The 23,796-nt window shown below is 40.6% G+C and overlaps 1 protein-coding gene and 1 pseudogene across 1 annotated transcript in view; both read left to right on the plus strand.

The window, feature by feature from the left end:
- Positions 1-23,796, plus strand: part of FBXO36 (F-box protein 36) — a 101,741-nt gene that overhangs the window by 54,006 nt on the left and 23,939 nt on the right. Inside the window, exon 2 of the mRNA XM_057551535.1 lies at positions 4,157-4,265. Within this exon, the coding sequence (XP_057407518.1) occupies positions 4,157-4,265 (109 nt within the window). The remainder of the gene's footprint in view (positions 1-4,156; positions 4,266-23,796) is intronic.
- LOC103018782 (lymphocyte antigen 6E-like) lies at positions 16,286-16,677 on the plus strand (annotated as a pseudogene).

The following is a 23,796-nucleotide window of genomic DNA, read 5'->3' on the forward strand; positions in this document are numbered from 1 at the left end:
CAACAAGCTGTCAAAAAATAAATAAATAAAAGTAGCTCAATTTTCAAATTTATTAAAACGATTCACTGGAAATATCTGAGAAAACATGCTAAATTTAAATTAAAATTTTAAAGAATTCTCACGGATCACATGATTTCTATTAAGATACCAAATGATGGTGTGTGTCCTATAATGAGACTGGCCGCCTGCCCTTCCTGGAGAGGGTATGAGGCAATGAAAGAGAACTAGACTCTTTCTAGGTCGGCCTCTGCCTGGGAGAGGAGCTGGGACAAGTTATTTCACTGTCTGCCGTCGACTTCTTCATCCATGAAAAGACAGTCAGTCACGCAGTGCTCACAGGTGATTGGGAGCCTGATGAAACCCATGTTCCAGCCAGATCTAAACAGTCGCAAAACCCCTGGGAAGCTCCTCTGTGGCTTTTCTTGCAGGCAGGGTTGTTCATTAACAAAACATTCGCAGCTGATAAGATGTTCAAAACAGTATTTACAGATTTTAAGGTTTTCAAAATAGAGATAAATATATAACAATAAATTTCTATGCACTTTGACTTAAAATAAGCTAATACCATGAGAGTTAGTACCCAACTCACAAATATTTGGGGGCTACACTTTAGCTTCCTTCAAGCTGTATCTGTGATGTGAAATAATTGCATTTATTTATTGGCAAGCTAATATGCTCCTTCCCTCTGCACATATAAATATTTTCCTTTAAATATTTGGAGCAGGGGTGTATACGCTTCTGAGCCTTTTAACAAATGATCATTAACATTGATCTATGTTATTAATCATTTCTCCACAAATTGTTTTATTGGCCACAGAGTATTCCATCATCTAAATGGGCCATGATTATTTAACTAGTCCTAACTATTGGACCCTTAGGTTAGCACTGATTTTTCATTATTATAATTAACCTATGACAAACATTCTTATATAAAAAATGTTGTACATGTCTCTGATAAATTCCTTAGGAGTAGAATATCTGGGTCAAAGGGCATGGATGACTTTAAGGTTTTTGGTAGATATTGCCAAGCCAATTTACACTCTTCTCCATGAGTATTAAGGGGCTCCCTTTTTTTTTTTTTTTTTTTTTTTGTCCTCACCAATATTGGGTTTTGTCACTTAAAAAAAAATCTTTAAAATTTGAGAGACAGTAAGTGTTAGAAAATACCTAATATCTTTTTCTGTTTTAATAAGTACAGTATAGAGAACATAATAGATTCTTGACTAGGCTCAGTTGTGGTTCTGAGGAGCAGATTTCTGTGTACTGTCTGTAGAGGTGGTCTGATGAGTTGTAGTATGCAGGTTGTACGTAAAGAAAGCTTTGTGACTCAGAACAAACACTGTGTTTGAGAGTTAGAAGTGAGAAGGCCTGGATTCTGGTTTTAGCCAGCCGTGTTTCCTTAGGCAAGTGTTATATCCTTAGGTATTTACCTTAAATACCTCAGAGGAGCCAGTAGTATGCTTGTCTGTGTGCGCAAGGTAATTTGAGTCTGTGCCCTGAGGAGTCTCCCTCTAGAGGCCATTACAGCAAGCACTTCGAATTTTGCCTTCTAAATCAGTACCAGAGGGCTAATTAATTAGCAGAAGAAATGTCAGAAATAATTTTTAATTGGTGAAATGGATGATGTGCAAGGTATGAAGCTGACAAGTAAGATTGTACAAGTGTCTCTCTGCCTTTTTTTTGAACAATGTAAGAAGTAAGCTCCATAACCAAATGTTTCTGGGTTACGCCCTGTCTAGAACTCCATGCATTCCAAAATCTTCCACTTAACCCACGATTTAGTTGCTTGATCTAGCTAGAGGGGTAGCTGATTAGGTCATTATAATTTAGGTGCACTTGTCCCAGAGAGAAACTTTCCTGAGAAGGTTCCTGTAGGGTGCCAGAGTGGATGGGAGGGGGCACCCCACTGAGCTTCCAGAAACATGTTTTGGACTCCCATGGTGTCTGTCTTTCTTATGTCAGAATTTAATTGTAACATAACATCTGGTAGTGTGGTTGTAGGGAGGGACACCTATCACTTCTGACTTAACCTGTTTGAAATATTTTCCTCACATGAGTCACAGGAAATGGACTAAATTATTTCTGACTTCCCAACTAGTTCTAAAAGTTCTAGATTATGTGTATAAAGAATGTAACATTAGATTCAGATGACCTGTCATCTTCATCGAATAGCAAGGGAATATTATTTATAATATTTAATGTTAATTAATTAATTAATTAATTTTTGGCTGCGTTGGGTCTTTGTTGCTGTAAGCAGGCTTTCTCTAGTTGCGGTGAGCACGGGCTACTCTTCGTTGCAGTGCGTGGGCTTCTCACTGCAGTGGCTTCTCTTGTTGCAGAGCATGGGGTCTAGGTGAGCGGGCTTCAGTAGCTGTGGCATGCAGGCTCAGTAGTTGTGGCTCGTGGGCTCTAGAGTGCAGGCTCAGTAGTTGTGGTGCATGGGCTTAGTTGCTCCACGGCATGTGGGATCTTCCCAGACCAGAGCTTGAACCTGTGTCCCCTGCATTGGCAGGCGGATTCTTAACCACTGCACCCCCAGGGAAGCCCTTAATGTTAATTTTAATAATACTTAATAGAAAGAAATGAAAAGGAAAATTGAAGTGCAGAGAGATTAAATAAATGAGCCAAGTCTGTCTTTGCTCCAAAATTCATGCTCTTTCTCCTGTAATACCTGATACCCTTTGGTTATAGATCGAATCGTGTTCCCCCCTTAAAGTCTTGATGTTGAAACCCTAACCCTTAACGTAACTGTATTTGTACATAGGGCCTTTCAAGAACTAATTAAGGTTAAATGGGGTCATAAGGGTGGGGCCCTAATCCAATATGACCAGTGTCCTTATAAGAAGAAGAAGAGACACCAGGGATGCACATACACAGAGGAAAGACCACATGAGGACACAGTGAGAAGGTGGCATCTGCAGCCAAGGAGAGAGGCCTCAGGAGACACCAAACTTGCCAACACCTTGATCTTGGACTTGCAGCCTCCAGAACTGTGAGGGAATAAATTTCTGTTGTTCAAGCCACCCAGTCTGTGATATTTTTTTATGGCAGCCCTAGTAGACTGATATACCCTTAACTCTATGGAGATGGGGCAGAAAGATACTAAAGAGGATGATTTTGGTGAGCCTCATGCTGAGAAAAAACAAAAGTGGCAGGCTAAGGGATTTTCTGAAAGGAATCAGCGACCACGATATTCTGAGATTATGGAGTTTTGTAACCTACGTGTGTATATATTTTCCCTCAGCTCCCAAGGAGGCTCCCAAAGCAGTAGCCCAAGGAGGTGCACCCAGGACCTGTGAGGACCACAGGGAGTGTTGGGTGGCTGGGGATGGGGGAGAGGAAACTAAGTAAAGGGAGGCCTCTTAGCAAGTTTCACCTACTTAACAATTTTGCCTTGGGTAGAGCTGAACTAATTTTAACCTTACATGGTAATGCCAGTGAGGGAAGAAACCAGAACTAAGAAGCCAACCAGTTTCTCAGCACTGTCTGTCTCCTTACCCATCTTTTCCCTGGGAGCCCTACTGCAGGAAGAGTTTGGTTGACACTGCTATGAAATCAACATAGAAACTAAGTGCAGTCCATAACCATGGAAATGAGGTTTGCTTCTGATAAACCAAAATGCTCATAAAAGTCAAATGCACTATCAGCAGATCCATTACCAAGAAGTGTCCTGGGTAATGACACTCTGATGCATCAATCAAGGCATGATGGTGCTTTTCCTGGCTCTATCCAAGTACCTGTCTCTCTCCACGAGAAAAGTATCCACTCTTCGTGTCTGCTCTGTAGACAGGGAAGGGAGGAGGAGAGCTAAGGAATTACTTTGGAAATGGCTCCCAAAGGTAAAGAATCTCTATTCTCAGGAACAGCCAGCCATTTGGCTCTGGGTGATTTACCACCAATTGACTTTATAGATTTTTAAGATTCCTTCCAGCACTTTGGTTTTGTGCCCCTAATCTCTAAGGAAAATGTTCACTGATGCACAGACCTCACTTCTAATTTGATGTCATGCCAGTTTGTGAAGTTACACCTGCTGTTGGACACACAGCCTTATGCGCCTTCCATGATGGTGATTTTTTTTAAAACCCCAGACCTAAACGCAGCTGTTGGTATTGAAGTCAGTTTTAATTCACCTCACTTTCTATCTGTTCAATTACAGGTAATCTTTAGATGGTGGAAGATCTCTCTGAGGAGTGAGTATAGATCAACAAAACCTGGAGAAACAAAAGAAACTCATGAAGACTTCCTAGAGAACTCACATCTTCAGGGTAAGGAAGGGAATATATTATGTATACTTGCTGCTGTTAAGTTCTCTTTAGTTAGTGACAGATTTTGTCAGTGAAGTATCCAGTATCTCATCATTTGAAATGATATGTAATTATGTACTTAATTGGATAGAACAGATATGATAGAACATTGGGATCTTAAAAGGCAGAAAATCGTTAACATATCCTGAAATTTCTTTTGGGAAAAAATCTTTAAGCATTTAAGTTTCCAGGTTAACGTGTAGATTTCATTAATAATCTTAAATCATGTAGTAAATATAATTTTTTAACCTAATATTTAATTAAAACAGGTTTCCTTTAGTTAAAAATAAGTTAAAAGACTATTCAATGATGGCTGTAAAGCAATTACACTCCAATAAAGATGTTAAAAAAAAAGATTATTCAAAAACATAATCAAATTATGAGACTTCCCTGGTGGCGCAGTGGTTAAGAATCCACCTGCCAAAGCCCGGGACATGGGTTTGAGCCCTGATCTGGGAAGATCCCACATGCCGTGGAGCAACTAAGCCCGTGCACTACAACTACTGAGCCTGCACTCTAGATCCCGTGAGCCACAACTACTGAGCCGGCGTGCCACAACTACTGAAGCCCGTGCTCCGCAACAAGAGAAGCCACCATGGGGAGAAGCCCGCACACCACAACGAAGAGTAGTCTCCACTCACCGCAACTAGAGAAGGCCCGGGCGCATGGCAACGAAGACCCAATGCAGCCAAATAAATAAATTAATAAATTTAAAAAATATTCAAATTATCAATTGCTTGAATTCTTATGCATTTTGGCATTCATTTAAAATCTCTACCATTTCTTTTAATATCAAGGTTTGCATGAGAAGCAGTCTTAATCAAGTAGCATTTGGACTTAATAATAGAAATTGCCCTTCAATTTCCCCTTTGTTTTTTTCTTACTCAATGTGAATATTTCAAACATAAAATGTAGACAGAATGTTTTTTAAAAAAACTCCCATGTATCCATAACCCGGTTCAGTAATACTCAAAATGTGGCCCAAAATGTACACAAACCTACGGTTCTCACTGGATTATTTTGAAGTGAATCTCAGTTGTTGCATCACTTCATCCTAAACTATTGCAGTATGTGTCTCTGAAAGGACTCTCTTTAAACTCTTCAATAATTATTCCTTAATAATAAACTTTTAAAGCCAGAAGGCACTTTAGAGATTCTTAATTTTACTAGGAGTAGTTAACAATGTTATTAATATTAATATCAAGCACTTTCATATACATGCTCTCATTTTATTATTATAATATTCTTGTGTAATAAATAGTATTATTCCTTTTTCTCGAATGAGATTCAGAATGGATGTGACTTTCCCAGGTCCCACAGCTAACTACTGACATTGCCAGGCCTAAGCATTGAGAATAGAAAAAAAAATCTTATTTTAATTTCATTTTATTTTATTTATTTATTTTTTGTTTGTTTTTAAAAAATATTTATTTATTTACTTTTGGATGCGTTGGGTCTTAGCTGCGGCACACAGGATCTTTCGCTGCAGCGCGCAGGCTTTCTCTAGTTGCGGTGAGCGGGGGCTACTCTTTGTTGTGGCACGCAGGCTTTTCATTGCGGTGGCTTCTCTTGTAGCAGAGCACAGGCTCTAGGCACGTGGGCTTCAGTAGTTGTGGCACGCGGGCTGAATAGTTGTGGCTCACGGACTCTAGAGTGCAGGCTCAGTAGTTGTGGCACACGGGCTTAGTTGCTCCGCGGCATGTGGGATCTTCCTGGACCAGGGCTCAAACCCGTGTCCCCTGCATTGGCAGGCGGATTCTCAACCACTGCGCCACCAGGGAAGTCCAAAATCTTACTTTTAAAAGGCACGCTCTGGGTGGATCTTTGATAATCAGCGTTGTTAAAGACTTTCTCTTATTTAACACTATAGCATGTAATAGTTGTTTTTTAAGAGAGAGAGTAGGTTTGGTTTTGTTTTGCTTCCTTAAATAGTTAGACATCTGGATTGATTGCACTCAGGTTTTGATACTATACACATCTTATTTTGTTAACTCCTTTATAGAAAGTATTTATAAAATTCATTATTGGCTTGAAAAGAACCATGTTGAAAAAAGACTGTCCACTTTTCATTGAATAAAAATCAGTCTAGGCAGGCCTTACTTATTTAATTGTGGGATAGACAGGTTTCTGCCCAGATAGCTATAAAGTAAACTTCTGTAAAACACATTTCGTTCTCAAGTTAGGTTCCGTTTTATTTTCTAAGCACAACAGTACCTAATCCAGAGCTATATGTCTAGGGAGTGCTGAATATTTGTTGACAGACCATGGGATTTTTCTGATTGACTTCGACAAAAATCTGGAGATGTGGGTTTGGGCCAGAGAGATGGGAGGTGATCGTCTTTTGAGTAGAGGCTTAAGGGCCAAACACCTGTCTCTTGCGTCTCCAACACCCTTGCCCCCTAATAAAACACAGGCGGTGAGGGTGGGGCAACATCAGCTTCAGGATGACCACTCGTGGGTTTCCTGATCCCGGAAGAATAAACAAGAAAGCGGGAATGTATGAGTCTGACAGAGACCTGGCTTCCTGCTGGCTCCCCACCCGCATGGAGAGAGGAGAGTTGAGGAATTCGGTGGAGGAATACACCCAAACAGGCTTTTAAAATTGCAGTTTTGAGAGCTGCAGTCTCGCGCCAGGAACAGCACAGAGATACCAAATTAAATTGGCCTGGCAAGTTCAAAGGCATCTGCGTCTCACTTTGTAGCCTTCCTACAGCACGGGAGTCTTGGCAGAGGGAAAAACTCCAACCAGCACTGTTGTTCTTCCTTCTCTTCCCCCTCAGTTCTTAGGGAATCCCTCAGAAAGCCCAGAAGAGGGGTGCGCTGTGGCACAGAGCGGGGCTCGGGGGTCGGCGGCCAGGTTAGAATCTCTGCTGCCTCTGCCGGCTTCTGGAACCCCCTCCGTGAGCCCCTTTCCTCCTCATATCTGAGGGTCAAATGCTTACTTGATGTGGTCGCTTTGAGCTTTCAGTGACCTGACACGTGAAAGGTATTTAGAAAGGCGCACAGTACAGGATCAGCTCTTCATCGTTGTTTGCTGTTATTAAGTTTAGGATGTTTGGATTTATTTTGCCCCACTCCCTCCTTATCATATTCCCAAGATCCCCCCAGAGTTTTTTCATCCGAAGTCTTCTCTTGCTAACATCCTAAACACCAGCGGCACGTTTCTAGGAATCTGGGTCAGCCTTGGTGTCAGTCCCGACACAGGACCAGAACCGTGCTCTCTTGCTTCCTTGGCCTCTCAGCAGCACTAGTTCAGGGGTGACACTTTCTTCCCTGGCTTCCGGGAGCACCTCGGTCTTGGTCCTCCTCCTGCCTCACTGGCGTCTTCTTGGTCTCCTTGCTGGGTCCTCATCTCTCCAGATCTAAATGTTGGGGCCCAGGGTTCAGCTCTAGTGCCTCTTCTCTTGTCAGTCTGTACTTACCCCCTGGGGGATCGGATCCAGTCTCTGGCTTTAAACGCTGCCCATAAGGGGATGAGTCCCAATTGGTATCTCCAGCCTGCGCCTCTTCCTGGAACTCCACACTCAGATATTTATCTAGCTGCCCCCTTGATATCTCCACTAGTGTATCTAATAGGCTCTCAAAAGTCACGTGTCCAAAAATAGCTCCTGATCCTCCCTCTGCCAAAATAAGGCCCCAAATCCTAGAGTTATCCTTGATTCCTTTCTTTCTCTTACATGTTCGATCTAATCCTTCAACAAAACCAGCATCTGAACTGTGTTCCTCTGTGTGCATGCCCCTCCCTCGTGTCTCTCTGTGTGTCTGAATTTCCTCTTCTCATAAGCATACTAGTCAGGGGACTTCCCTGGTGTGGTCCAGCAGCTAAGACTCTATGCTCCCAATGCAGGAGCCCTGGGTTCCATCCCTGGTCAGGGAACTAGATCCCACATGCCACAACTAAGAGTTTGCATGCCACAACTAAGACCAAGTGCAGCCAAATAAATAAATATATATTTTTTAAAGAATACTAGTCAGATTGGATTAGAGCCCACCTATATGACCTAATCTAACCTAATTACCTCTTTATTTTTTTTTATTTTATTATTTTTTTAGTGTTTCCATTAGTCTTTCAAACACCCTTCCTAATTACCTCTTTAAAGGCCCATCTCCCAGTAGAGTCACAGGCAAAGGTACTGGGGTTTAGGACTTAAATATATGAATCTGGGGGAGGTGAGGAGGGCACAATTCAGCCGATAACAAAATTTGTACTTTCTAGGTAGCAAAAGTCCTATAATCTGTAAGCAGAGTGTATCTTTATTAAGTTAATAATTAATGATTATATTGGTTTCCTATTGCTGGTGTAACAAATTACCACAAATTTAGTGGCTTAAATGATAAAAATGTATTAGCTTACATTTTTGGAGTGCCGAAGTGTCACTGGGCTAAGATCAAAGTGTTGGTAGGACTGTGTTGCCTCTGGGGGCTCTAGGGGAGGGTCCATTTCCTTGCCTTTTCCAGGTTGTAAAGGCTGCCTATTCCTTGGCTCATGGCCTCTGCCATCATCTTCAAAGCCAGCAATGGGCAGTCCAGTCTTTCTCATCCTGACACTGCTTCCGGGTTCACATCTCCTTCTCTGACTCTGACCCTTCTGCCTCCCTTTTCTCCTTCTAAGAACCCTTATGATTACATTGGGCCCACCCAGTTCATCCAGGGTTATCTTGCTATCTCAGGATCTTTAATCACATCTGCAAAGTCCGTTTTGCCATGTAAGGTCACAGGTTCTGGAGATTAGGATGTAGGACATCTGAAGGGGTGGGGAGGAGTGGCAGCATTATTCTGCCTACCACAATGATATATGTCACAACAACCTAAATTATAAAATCAAAAACATTGCTGATCTTTTTTCTAGATTTGTTTTGTTTTGTTTTGTTTTTTGTTTTTTGGCCACGCAGCACGGCATGTGGGATCTTAATTCCTCGACCAGGGATCAAACCTGCACCCCCTGCATTGGAAGTGTGGAGTCTTAACCACTGGACCGCCAGGGAAGTCCCAGATTTGTATTTTTAAAAGACGAAAATCATATATTTATTATTTTAAAAGTCATCCCTACACTACAAAGTATAGAGAGCTGTTAGCATGGCAATTAAGGGTGTTGCTTAATACAGACTACCTCTGTTCAAACTCTGGCTCCAAATCCACTAGGTATGTAACATAGGGCAAATTATTTCTTTCTTTTTTTATTTTCTTGGCTGTGTCGGGTCTTAGTTGCGGCACGCAGGGTCTTCGTTGAGGCATGCGGAATCTTTCATTGCAGTGAGGGCTCTTCGCTGCGGTGTGCGGGCTTCTCTCTAGTTGTGGCGTGCAGGTTTGTTTCTCTCTCTAGTTGTGGTGTGCAGGCTCCAGGGTGCATGGGCTCTGTAGTTTGCAGCACGCGTGCGGCTCTCTCATTGAGGTGCGCAAGCTCAGTAGTTGTGGTGCATGCGTTTAGTTGCCCCACGCACGTGGGATCTTAGTTCCCTGACCAGGGATTGAACCCGAGTCCCCTGCATTGGAAGGCGGATTCTTTACCACTGGACCACCAGGGAAGTCCCTGGGCAAATTATTTAATCTGTTTGGATCTCAGTTTCCTCAACAGTCGATAATGGAAATAATAATAGCATCTACCTCATAGGGTCCTTATGAAGATTAATTGAATGAAGTGCTTAGAATTTGCCTAGCATATGATAAGAACTCAGTAAATTCTAGCTATTGCAAGTTTTTAAAATTTTTTAATTTTTTAAATTTTTTGGGCTGCATTTGGTCTTCGTTGCTGCACAGGCTTTCTCTAGTTGCAGCGAGTGGGGGCTACTCTTCGTTGCGGTGCGCAGTCTTATTGCGATGGCTTCTCTTGTTGCGGAGCATGGGCTCTAGGCCCCCAGACTTCAGTAGTTGCAGCACACGGGTTCAGTAATTGTGGCTCACGGGCTCTAGAGCGCAGGCTCAGTAGTTGTGGCTCACGGGCTTAGTTGCTCCACGGCATGTGGGATCTTCCCAGACCAGGGCTTGAACCCACGTCCCCTGCATTGGCAGGAGGATTCTTAACCACTGCGCCACCAGGGAAGTCCCTAATGGGCATTTTCAAAAGCCTTTAGGTACATTCTGGGACATGTTTATTTTTGCACAATTATGTGAGAATGTCAATAGAATAGATTCTTAGTTGTAGAATTGCTAGGTCCAAAGATATTTACATTATAAATTTTGATAGGTACGGAGTATATTATTTGAGGGGTGAATTCTTGAAAACCTTGTGTAAGTCAAGGTTAACTTGACAAAGATGGTATTTCTGTTAACCAGCTTGAGTAGCACTGTCAAGGATGTAGCACAAATGCCATCTACAACTCATTTGACCTCTGTAATTATGCCAACTTTATAATTATGCTATTTTTGAAAGAATTTTAAATTGAGTGATTTACATTATTTCCATGTTTGTTCATAAAATGAGACTTCATTAATATTTTGATGTCACCATATTTAAATTCTGAGTAACTGACAACTTAAATAAGATGCCAGTCACTTTGCTATACTCACAAATTGCTCTCCCAATAAGTGTGTATTAAATATTAAAGTACTGAATATTAATATAACCATCCAACAGGATATAGGAGTTTTCTTACACCTTTGCCATCATTAATTAGATATTGTTACTCTTTTTAGTCTGTTCTAGTCTGATGATGAAAATAGTATCATGTTTAATTAGCATTTTCCTGAAAACTAGTAAAAATCCCATCATGTTTAATTGCCCTTTATATTCTTTTTGTAATTTGCCTGGTTATACTCTGCCCATTTGTCTATGAAGTTTGAATTTTTTCCTCTGAGACCTTTAAAAATGTGAGGAAACATCTATAGATATTTCCCCTCCTAAGCTAAATAGGTTGGAACAACCAGAAAATTAGCTATTGGAAATATTTTTTAAAATTTAATTTACGGCAAAAATGTGCCCGTATAAACTCAATTGAAAGTGCTCACTCATGGACTGAGGTTGAATCCAACCTAAAAATAAGTTGTTTTCCAACTTATATCCATTTAATAAGTTGTTGTCCATTTTTAAGTAGGTTGCTTAGATCGTCAATGAGTTATAAGTGGTGGTTAGGTATTTAGGCCAATCCGCAAAAATCTCTGTGATAAAACCAAATGACCTCAACAACCATATTTTCTGAACCAAATGACAAAGTTTTTTTCATTTCTGCTATTGCATGTGAAAGGAAATGTGGGAGATACAGTTTAGATGTCAAAGAATTGAAATTTCCATGGATATTTAGATGATTTATTGGGAGAATGGGACAATGTTTGAAATGGGGACTACAATGGAAAATTGATATTATTAATAAATACTAATATCCTGAAATATTGGCCTGAGTTATAGATCCTAGGAATATTGGTATGCCAGGAATCAGAAAGTGGGAAAGAATGGTCCTTCCCTTCCTCCCAAATTTGGCTGGCTGCATGCCATGGATCCATAATCCATTTTCTCTAGGTCCTTTCTTGAGGCCCATATCTCAACCTTTGACTTGGAATTTCATTTTCTCATGCTTAGGTACCATCTCTTTTGTTTTGTTTTGTTTATTTATGGCTGTGTTGGGTCTTCGTTTCTGTGCGACGGCTTTCTCTAGTTGTGGCAAGTGGGGGCCACTCTTCATCGCGGTGCGTGGGCCTCTCATTATTGTGGCCTCTCTTGTTGCGGAGCACAGGCTCCAGACGCGCAGGCTCAGTAATTGTGGCTCACGGGCCTAGTTGCTCCGCGGCATGTGGGATCTTCCCAGACCAGGGCTCGAACCCGTGTCCCCTGCATTGGCAGGCAGATTCTCAACCACTGCGCCACCAGGGAAGCCCCCAGCTACCATCTCTTAGTCTATTCTTCTTCTTCTCTTTGCTCTTCCTAACCAGCTGCTCCTTGTCTTCAGCCTGAAACTCTAGAATTTCTAGAGACCTGGGGTCGGGCTCTATGGGTGGAGGGTTAGGTGGGAGGGGGGCAGAAGCATGGGAGCCTGCTCTGGGCTACAGACCAGGGAAGACATATCTTAATAAGGCTCTCATATTTTATCATTTTTTATTAACTTTAGAGATATGAAAAAAACCCCCACAAATAAATGCATGTAGTAAAATAAAAGATGAATCAGTTTAAAAAGGATAGGTATAGACCACCAGAGGGCAGACAGCAGAAGCAAGAAGAACTAAAATCCTGCAGCCTGTGAAACAAAAACCACATTCACAGAAAGACAAGATGAAAAGGCAGAGGGCTGTGTACCAGATGAAGGAACAAGATAAAAACCCCAGAAAAACAACTAAATGAAGTGGAGATAGGAAACCTTCCAGAAAAAGAATTCAGAATAATGATAGTGAAGATGATCCAGGACCTCAGAAACAGAACGGAGGCAAAGATCGAGAAGATGCAAGAAATGTTTAACAAAGACCTAGAAGAATTAAAGAACAATCACCTAGAAGAATTAAAGAACAAACAAACAGAGATGAACAACGCAATAACTGTAATGAAAAATACACTAGAAGGAATCAATAGCAGAATAACTGAGGCAGAAGAATGGATAAGTGACCTGGAAGACAGAATGGTGGAATTCACTGCCGCAGAACAGAATAAAGAAAAAAGAATGAAAAGATATGAAGACAGCCTAAGAGACTTCTGGGACAACATTAAACGCAACAACATTTGCATTAGAGGGGTCCCAGAAGGAGAAGAGAGAGAGAAAGGACCCGAGAAAATATTTGAAGAGATTATAGTCGAAAACTTCCCTGACATGGGAAAGGAGATAGCCACCCAAGTCCAGGAAATGCAGAGAGTCCCAGGCAGGATAAACCCAAGGAGAAACACGCCGAGACACATAGTAATCAAACTGACAAAAATTAAAGGCAAAGAAAAATTATTGAAAGCAAAAAGGGAAAAACGACAAATAACATACAAGGGAACTCTCATAAGGTTAACAGCTGATTTTTCAGCAGAAACTCTACAAGCCAGAAGGGAGTGGCATGACATATTTAAAGTGATGAAAGGGAAGAACCTAAAACCAAGATTACTCTACCCAGCAAGGATCTCATTCAGATTCGATGGAGAAATCAAAAGCTTTACAGACAAGCAAAAGCTAAGAGAATTCACCACCACCAAACCAGCTCTACAACAAATGCTAAAGGAACTTCTCTAAGTGGGAAACACAAGAGAAGAAAAGGACCTACAAAAACAAACCCATAACAATTAAGAAAATGGTCATAGGAACATACATATCGATAATTACCTTAAATGTGAATGGATTTAATGCTCCAACCAAAAGACACAGGCTCGCTGGATGGATACAAAAACAAGACCCATCTATATGCTGTCTAAAAGAGACGCACTTCAGACCTAGGGACACATACAGACTGAAAGTGAGGGGATGGAAAAAGATATTCCATGCAAATGGAAATCAAAAGAAAGCTGGAGTAGCAATACTCATATCAGAAAAAATGGACTTTAAAATAAAGAATGTTACAAGAGACAAGGAAGGACACTACATAATGATCAAGGGATCAATCCAAGAAGAAGATATAACAATTATGAATATATATGCACCCAACATAGGAGCATCTCAATACATAAGGCAACTGCTAACAGCTATAAAAGAGGGAATTGACAGTAACACAATAATAGTGGGGAACTTTAACACCTCACTTACACCAATGGACAGATCATCCAAACAGAAAATTAATAAGGAAACACAAGCTTTAAATGACACAGTAGACCATATAGATTTAATTGATATTTATAGGACATTCCATCCCAAAACAGCAGATTACACTTTCTTCTCAAGTGCATACGGAACATTCTCCAGGGTAGATCACATCTTGGGTCACAAATCAAGCCTCAGTAAATTTAAGAAAATTGAAATCATATCAAGCATCTTTTCTGACCACAACGCTATGAGGTTAGAAATCAATTACAGGGAAAAAAACATAAAAAACACAAACACAAGGAGGCTAAACAATACATTACTAAATAACCAAGAGATCACTGAAGAAATCAAAGAGGAAATCAAAAAATACCTAGAGACAGATGACAATGAAAACACGACGATCCAAAACCTATGGGATGCAGCGAAAGCAGTTCTAAGAGGGAAGTTTATAGCAATATAAGCCTACCTTGGTGGCTTCCCTGGTGGCGCAGTGGTTGAGAATCTGCCTGCTAATGCAGGGGATATGGGTTCGAGCCCTGGTCTGGGAAGATCCCACATGCCGCGGAGCAACTGGGCCCGTGAGCCACAGGTGCTGAGCCTGCACGTCTGGAGCCTGTGCCCCGCAATGGGAGGGGCCACGATAGTGAAAGGCCCACGCACCACGATGAAGAGTGGCTCCCGCACCGCGATGAAGTGTGGCCCCCGCTTGCCGCAACTAGAGAAAGCCCTCTCACAAAACGAAGACCCAACACAGCCAAAAATAAATAAAAAAATAAAAAAATAAAAAAAAAAGGGACTGGAAGAGACTTAAAAAAAAAAATTAAAAAAAAAATATATAAGCCTACCTCAAGAAACAAGAAAAATCTCAAATAAACAATCTAACCTTACAGCTAAAGGAACTAGAGAAAGAAGAACAGACAAAGCCCAAAGTTAGTAGAAGGAAAGAAATCATAAAGATCAGAGCAGAAAGAAATGAAATAGAAACAAAGAAAACAATAACAAAGATCAATAAAACTAAAAGCTGGTCTTTGAGAAGATAAACAAAATTGATAAACCATTAGCCAGACTCATCAAGAAAAAGAGGGAGAAGACTCAAATCAATAAAAGCAGAAATGAAGAAAAAAAAAAGGATAGGTATAGGATAAAAACAAATTTCCTTCTGATCCCATGTTCCCGTTTCCCATGACAACCATCATTAACAGTTTCACATATATCCTTTGAGAAATGGTCTATGCATATATACAAAATATGTTAACACAAAAAGAAGAATCTTATACATTATGTTCTATACCTTTCCCTTTAAAAGTTTTTAAATTCAGAAGTATCTTAAACCCACATAAAAGAACTGAAGATAATATTATAGATACCCAACACCACTAACATAAGATTTTAAAATTTGTCACGTTTACTTCATTTTATTCAAATTATCAAATATGTTGGTGTTGATAATGGTAATTTGTGTTTTCTCTCTTTTTTTTCTTGATCAATCTTGTTAGGGGTGTATTTATTTTTTATTTAGTTTTTGAAAGAACTAAATTTTAGCTCTGTTGATTTTCTCTTTTTATTATTGGTTTTTGTTCATACCTATATTATTTCCTTCTTCCTACTTTTCTTAGGTCTGATTCATTGTTCTTTTCCTAGCTGCTTGAGATGAAAGCTTATTGTTTTCAGCCATTTTTTCCCCTAAATTTCCCATAAGTGCTACTGTAGCTTTATTAGATAAGTTTTGATAAGTTGCGTCTTTGTTCTCATTCAGTTTAAAATATTTTCTAAGTTCCATTTTGATTTCTTCTTTGATCCATAGATTATTTAGAAACATTTTACTTGAGTTCCAAGTAGCTGGGAATTTTTTGGTTATATTTTTTTCTTCATGTCTAGCTTAATTGCATGTGATCGGAAAATCTACTCTGAATGGTTTTAATTTTTTTGAATTGTTTTTATTTTTGTCATCCTTTCTCAGGGCCATAAGAATCTTCTCTTTATTATCCCAGTTTTAATATACATGCTGTTGAAGTGAGCACCATATTTACTTAATGTCTTTTAAAAGCATTTAAAAATTACATACAATATATACTCAAATTTCTGCCCCTCACCTGTTTTTCCTCTATTCCCTTCTACTAACTGTTCTGAAATTGGTATCATTGCCAAGCATATTTTATTTTACAGAGTCACAAATACATAAATAATATATACTGGGGAGTGCGGGCTGCACTTGGGCTCGGGGGCAGGCTTGACTGCACGGCCGGGCCGGGGACCTGTGTCCGCCAGCGGGCAGGGCTGACTTCTTCGGCTTCGTGAGACCCCAGGCTTTGTGAGACCCCAGGCGGGAAGCCAGCCCCCTCCTGAATGAAGGTCTTCCTGCCGGTCCTGCTGGCTGCCCTCCTGGGTGTGGAGCAAGCCCACTCCCTGGTGTGCTTCTCTTGCGTGAATAAGAACAGCAACTGGTGCTGCCTGAAGCCCACCGTCCGCTCTGATACGGACAGCTACTGTGTGACTATCTCTGCATCCGCTGGCATTGGGAACGTGGTGGACTTTGGCTACACCCTGAACGAGGGCTGCTCCCGGATCTGCCCCATCCCGAGCGTCAGTGTCGGTGTGGCGTCCGTGGGCAGCCACTGCTGCCAGAGCTTCCCGTGCAACATCAGTGTGCCGACGGCGGGCTGCGGGCCAGCGCCACTGTGCTGGGCCTCGGGCTCCTGCTCAGCCTGCTGTCGGCTCTGCTGCGATTTGGGCTCTGACCGCCGGGACCCTGTGCCTGGCCCAGACTCCCAAAGCTCAGGAAGGAAGGAAAGCCCAGCCCCTCCGAGACGCAAGAGGATCTCAAAGCCTCCTCCTCTGATTCCTCACCTGCTGAGCCCACCCTCTAGGCCCTGGGTCCCCCTAGGTCCCCCCTGCCCCCTGCACCCACACACCTGCCGGCTGCCCTTACTTCCCAGTCAGCCTTCCAGGGGGAACCTGGGAATGGAGCCTGAGGGTCCCGGAGTCAGAGCCGCATCCTCGGGACGTGCTGGGAGGGGCACCTGGTCCCAGGCCTGCCCCTGTCCAGGCCCTGTCCGCCCGCAGGTGCAGAAGATGTGCTGTGTGGACAGGCGTGTGGTCCGTGTGCCATGCTGGGCGTGGGTGAGTGTGTGGCCAGGTCTCGGCCTGTGTCAGGGGGAGGGGATGGGAGTAAGCGTCAGGAGTCCAGCATCCGCAGCCCCTAGAGCCCCAAGTGCCAGCACAGAACCCCTTTCCCCTGGCATCTCTGCACACCACATTTCACTCACTTCAAGGGCAGCCTTTGGGAAGACAGCCCTTCCACTGTTTCCGGGTCTAGGCTGCTGACCCAGGAATCTGCTCGCACCCCGAAATCCAGCTGCTCTCGGGCCCCCTCCCTCCACCGCCACACTGGAGCCCTCCTGCTGCTTCCGTGCCTCAAATAAACACAGATGTTCCCACCCCCCAAAAAATAATAATATATATTACTTTTATATATTTAAAATTTTACATAAATGGTATACTGTATTATTTTTCAAGTTTGTTTTATCATTGAACACTTTTTAAAAAAATTATTTATTTATTTATGACTGTGTCGGGTCTTCGTTTCTGTGTGAGGGCTTTCTCTAGTTGCGGCAAGTGGGGGCCACTCTTCATCGCGGTGCGTGGGCCTCTCACTATCGTGGCCTCTCTTGTTGCAGAGCACAGGCTCCAGACGCGCAGGCTCAGTAGTTGTGGCTCACGGGCCCAGTTGCTCCGCGGCATGTGGGATCTTCCCAGACCAGGGCTCGAACCCGTGTCCCCTGCATTGGCAGGCAGATTCTCAACCACTGCGCCACCAGGGAAGCCCTGAACACTGTTTTTGAGATTTATCCATGTTGATATATGTATATCTAGTTCATTCATTTCAATGGCTTATGGTATTCTATATTACAAACCATAGTTCAGTCATCTCCCCTACTGAGGGTAGTTAGGTGGTTTCCACTTTTTTGCAATAATAAATCTTCACTTATCCTTGTGCAACGTGTGAGCATTTCTCTAAGTCAGGCATGTAGCGGTGTTTGTTGAGTTGTAGGATATGTGCCTCTTCAAGTTTACAAGGTATTGACAGTCTGCTCTCCAAATGAGTTAAATCAATTTATATTCCCATTGGCATTTTATGAGAGAGATGCTGTTTTCCCACATTCTCACCAACATTTACTGTAATCAAAGATACATGTTATTTTTTGCCAAACTGGGTGTGTAAATTCCCTGATTAGTAATGAGGTCGAATACCCTTTCTTATATTTATTGACCAATTTCCTTCTGAGAATTGCTAATTCATCTTCTTTGTCTATTTCTTGTATTTGGTTGTTTATCTTCTTTGTGTTGATTGTAGAAACTTTTTCCTATTTTTAGTACCAATTCTTTGGTTTGCTTATATGTGCTACAGATATTTCACCAAGTTTTGGGTTTATCTTTTTACCTTGTTTATGAAGGTAAAAGGTTTAAGAAATCTTTCCCTACCCTGATTTCATAAGGATGTACTCCTATGTTTAATTCTAAATATTTTGTTACTTGTTTGTCATATTTGGTCTGTAACTTATCTCAAGTTTGTTTTTGGTTATGATGAGATGAAATGTTATAATTTTTTTTCCTGTATGGTCTGTCAGTATTCCCAGCACCATTTATAGGATAGTTTATTTACCCTACACTGTTTTGTAATCCCATCCTTACGTATTGCAGGTTCCAATGTACATCTATCATTTCCAGCAATATTTAGTTCTGTTGGTTGATTGTCTTACACCAACATTACACTGCTTTATTTTTTAATTTTTTTTAAACTTTTTATTTTATATTGGAGTATAGTTGATTAACAATGTTGTATTAGTTTCAGGTGTACAGTAAAATGATTCAGTTATACATATACATGTATCTATTCTTTTTCAAATTCTTTTCCCATTTAGGTTGATCAGCATCATTTTTCAGTAAAATTTCTTGACTTTTGTATGTTGATATTTAGATCATCTTCAGTTGCAGTAATGGCAGTTTTTCCTTGCCTTCTAACCCTGATACATTTTTGTGTCTTCTTTCTTTTTTTTCCACCTCCAAAACAATGTTGAATAGAAACGGTGAGAGTAGACATTCTAGTCTTATGCCTGACATTAAAGGCCACATAAAATCACGATTAGGAGGTGCATTATGGAGAAAACTGCTTGGTTCAATCCTAGTTCTCACTATGTGACTTTGAGCAAGCCTCTTAAACTCTCTGTTCCTCATCTTTGTCTTTATAAGAGGGAAATCATAATAGTACCTATCTCATAGAGTTATCGTGAGGATCGAATGACGATATGTATGTATGATACACACACTGTATATATACAAATTAGAGCAGTACATGGCAAATATTGAATACTAAACAAATCCATGTGTTGTTATTATCATTGATACTATTATTAGGTTTTTGGTAACTAGCCTGTGTCAGGTTTATCAGGTTAAAGACATTCCCTTTTATTATAGTTTTCTAGGAGTTTTTCTTCATAAATAGATGTTAGAACTATATGAAATAATTTTTTAAAAATTTATTTATTTTTATTTATTTATTTTTGGCTGCGTTGGGTCTTTGTTGCTGCGTGCGGGCTTTCTCTAGTTGTGGTGAGCCGGGGCTACTCTTTGTTGTGGTGCGCGGGCTTCTCATTGCGGTGGCTTCTCGTTGCAGAGCACGGCCTCTAGGCACGGGGGCTTCAGTAGTTGTGGCTTGTGGGCTCTAGAGTGCAGACGCGATAGTTGTGGTGCACGGGCTTAGTTGCTCCACGGCATGTGTGATCTTCCGAGACCAGTGCTCAAACCCACGTCCCCTGCATTGGCAGGCAGATTCTTAACCACTGCGCCACCAGGCAAGTCCCCGAAATAATTTTTCTACATTTTGGAGATGATCATTTTTTCCTGTTATTTGTTTTTTTTTTCCATTTAAAGAAAATATTTAATTTTCAAAAAGTGTGTAAAACTCCTTACGTAGTCAAATGATTTTTTTAAATTGGAGTATAATTGCTTTACCATGTTGTGTTAGTTTCTGCTGTACAATGAAGTGAATCAGCTATATGTATACCTATATCCCCTCCCTCTTGGACCTCCCTCACCCCACCATCCCATCCATCTAGGTCGTCACAGGGCACCAAGCTGAGCTCTCTGTGCTGTACAGCAGGTTCCCACTAGCTATCTATTTTACACATGGTAGTGTATTTATGTCAAACCTAATCTCCCAATTTCTCCCACCCTCCCCTTCCCCTCCGTGTCCACATGTCTGTTCTCTACATCTGCATCTCTATTCCTGCCCTACAAATAGGTTCGTCTGTACCATTTTTCTAGATTCCACATATATGCGTTAATATACAATATTTGTTTTTTTCTTTCTGGCTTACTTCACTCTGTATGACAGACTCTAGGTCCATCCACATCTCTGCAAATGACCCAATTTCATTCCTTTTTATGGCTGAGTAATATTCCAACATGGTGAATAACATTAATATATCTTCTGAAGTTATTCCATCCTTGGATCCCAGGATTAACTCTATTGCTCACAATTTATTTTTTTAAATGTGCTGATGGATTCAATTTCCTAATACTTTATTTATAATTTTTGCCATGTGTGTTCCTAAATGATGTTTCGTGTGCAGTTTTCCTTTTGCCTACCATCATTGCTAGTTAGAGCAACCTCATGATTTGAATTGGGAGTTTCCTTCTACTTCTGTTTTTTGGAACAAATGGTATAAGATCTGGATTGTCTGTTCTTTGAGAGTTTATAAAGCTAACCTGTAAATCAGCGTGGACCTGAAGTTTTACTTGAGGTTTTTTTTTCAAATCAAACGGTGGATTCAATTTATTTACTAGTTATAGTCTCTCAGGTTTTCTATTTCTTCTTGAGTCAGAATTGGTAAATTATATATTTCTGGAGGATTGCCCAATTTGTCTGATTTTGTGTTAATTGGTGTAATGTTTTTCTAAGTCCCTGTTGTAGTTAATCTTTTTATTTCCCATAGGACTGAGTTATGCTTTTGTCCTTTTTTCTTGTTTATTCTTGAAAGTTTATCCATTTTATTAATCTTTTGAAAAATTAATTTTTTGGTTTCCTTGATCATCTACAATGTTTGTTTTCTACTTTATTAATTTTTGCTCTTATCTTTATATTTTCTTCTAATTTGGAGAAGCTATCAATTTTTTTATTTGAACGCATAGCTCATTAATATTTGATCTTTGTTTTTCTATAGCAATGTCCATTGATAAGTCTTATTAATAGTGTTATTCAAATATTCTATAACTTCACTTCTGTTTGGTATATCAAGTATCGATAGGTGTTATAAAATCTTCCAGTGCAATGGAGGATTTATCATTTTTTCATCATAATTCCATCAGTGTTTGCTCTGTGTATTTTGTTAGGGGCATACTATTTTAGAAGTATTAAATCTTCCTGGTGAATTATTCCTTTTATCAATAAGTAATGGTCCTCCTTATTACCAATAGTGAGTTTTGCTTTAAAGTATACTTAGTCTGGTATTACTGTAATTATACCAGCTTTCTTTTGGTTTGTATTGGTCTAGCTTTTTCCATTCTATTAATTTCACTTTTCTGTATCATTTTTTTAAGCATGTATGAATTATTTATCTGAGTGTCTTTTAGCTGGCATGATTAGTTCATTTATATTTACTGTGATTACTAATATGTCTATAATTTCTATCATCTTATTTTGTGCTTTCATCTTATCATGCTTTTTCTTTGCTTTTTGTTTTGTTTCCATGTCTTCCTTTCTCTTTTGTGTTTCCTTTATTACATTTTTTTTCCCCTTAAGACAGAGACTACATTTCCCTCCCTACCTTGCAGATGTGGCCATGTGACCCAGTTTTGCTGGGTAAGATGAAGTTGTTTCATAGAGCATCCCAGAAGGTGCCTTCAGACAAGGGTGGACTCAGCTTGCATGTCCATTTTTGTTTCTTGTCCTACCCCTTTTACTTACTGGACCATGGTTGTGATGCCTTGAAAACAGGAAGGGTGAGAGCCACATCTTAAGAATGTGAAACAGAAAGATAAAAGGACCTGGGACATTAGTGACATAATGGAACTTCTGCAACAGCCTTTCTGGTCTACTGCCAGACTCTGTGTGAGAAAAAAATAAACTTCTATTTGTTAAGTCACCTTAAATTGAGTTTTCCATTTTGTTCAGCTGTGAACCAATCTCCAAGTGATTACAGACCAACTATTTTGGGAGTTACCCTTATATATATATATATACTTTTTTTTTCTCCTTTCTTTCTCTCTTCCCTCCCTCCCTCCCTCCCTTCCACCCACCCTCCCTCCCTCCCTCCCTCCCTCCCTTCCTTCCTTCCTTCCTTCCTTCCTTCCGTCCGTCCTTCCTTCCTCTCTGTCTCTCTCTCCTTCTCTCTCTCTCTGGTGGGTCCCTTAAAAGTTTAGCAAGTTTACTGTAACTTAACTTATAAAAATCTAACATATGTCAATATTTCTATCTGCCTCTTGAGTATAAGGACCTTAGAATGTTTACATTCTAAGCCTCTACCTCATATGTAATTGTTGACTGCTGTTTTGATTTGCCTTGTTCTGACACCTCCTCTAAAGTTTGTTATTTAAAACATGTTTTATACAGTAGTAGTTGTTTATATTTGCCTATGTTTACTACCATTTCTTTCATCTTCATTGCTTCTGAAATTCTAGTCTTTCCTTCTGGGTAAATTTCTTTCTTCCTGAAGTGTATCTTTAAGTATTTCAGGATCTCATCGTGTAAATCGGGTCCATATGTGGATAGGGCTCCTCAGGTGTAATGCCTTAAGTACAGCTCCTCAAGGAAGGTTCCTTTAGATCTGAAGCCAGTGACAGGTTTTCTGTCCCCTCTCCCCCAACATATCACGGTGGGACAGGCATGAGAGAATCACTGTATACAATGCTCTTGAAACAGTGGGGAAATGATAGCTCCATGGGAGTCATTGGTCCATAGAAATTCTGAAATCCAGCAGGGCACAGGTTATTAGTTCTTGATTAGAGCTCAAAACCTATCACTAGACTCTTTATGGCTTTTGGCTTCCCCTCTGGACTCTTGATTCCATCCTCTGATTCATCCTTCCTTTTTGGCAAAAGGGTGCCCATGTTTGCAGGTGTAGTTTTCTTAGCCTACTTCCCACCTGTAGGAGTTTGGGGGTCCAGAGTCATCTTTTCCTTTTGTACTACCTCTGAACCCTTTCAGTTCAAGCTGGCAGTCAGTGTTTCTGCTGATATAATTCTCTTAAAAACTTTGTGTGTCGTCTATTATTCTTATTGGGGTTCACTCCATTAGACAAAACCACACCTATACATCTTTTTGCGATAAGCCCTTCTTTACTTTGGGTTTCTGTCCTTGACTCCTGAGTGACCATACCCTTAAGCTTCTTGGAAGTGCTACAGTATCACTTAATGGTTCTTAACAAAGCATTTTCCAGCCACACTCTCAGCATCGTCTTTATACCATGTTTTCCTGACACTGCTCTGGATTTGATCTTTGCCTGGGAGTCATTTCTTAACTTCAGCGTTGCTTGCCATCCGAAGAGGCAGAGAAGGTTCAAAACCAGCAAATCCTGGCTCCTTTTTAAGAGACCTTCCTTCAGCTTATCTCTTTCTGCTCACATTTTACTTCAAGCAGCAAGAAGAAATCAGGCCACATGTTCAACAACACTCTGCTTGGAAATCTTCTTAGCCAAGTTACACACCCACCAGGAATATTTCCTACTTTCCATATTACAGCAGGCAATAATATTGCTAAACTTTCTGCCACTACATAGCAAGGATTCCCTTTCCTCCAGTTTTCTTCCACCTTTCTCCAGTTTTTTAATAATATTTTCCTCACTTTTCTTTAAGCCCTC

The sequence above is a fragment of the Balaenoptera acutorostrata genome, chromosome 8 (genome assembly GCF_949987535.1).
Source record: "Balaenoptera acutorostrata chromosome 8, mBalAcu1.1, whole genome shotgun sequence".
In the NCBI taxonomy this organism is placed as follows: domain Eukaryota; kingdom Metazoa; phylum Chordata; class Mammalia; order Artiodactyla; family Balaenopteridae; genus Balaenoptera; species Balaenoptera acutorostrata.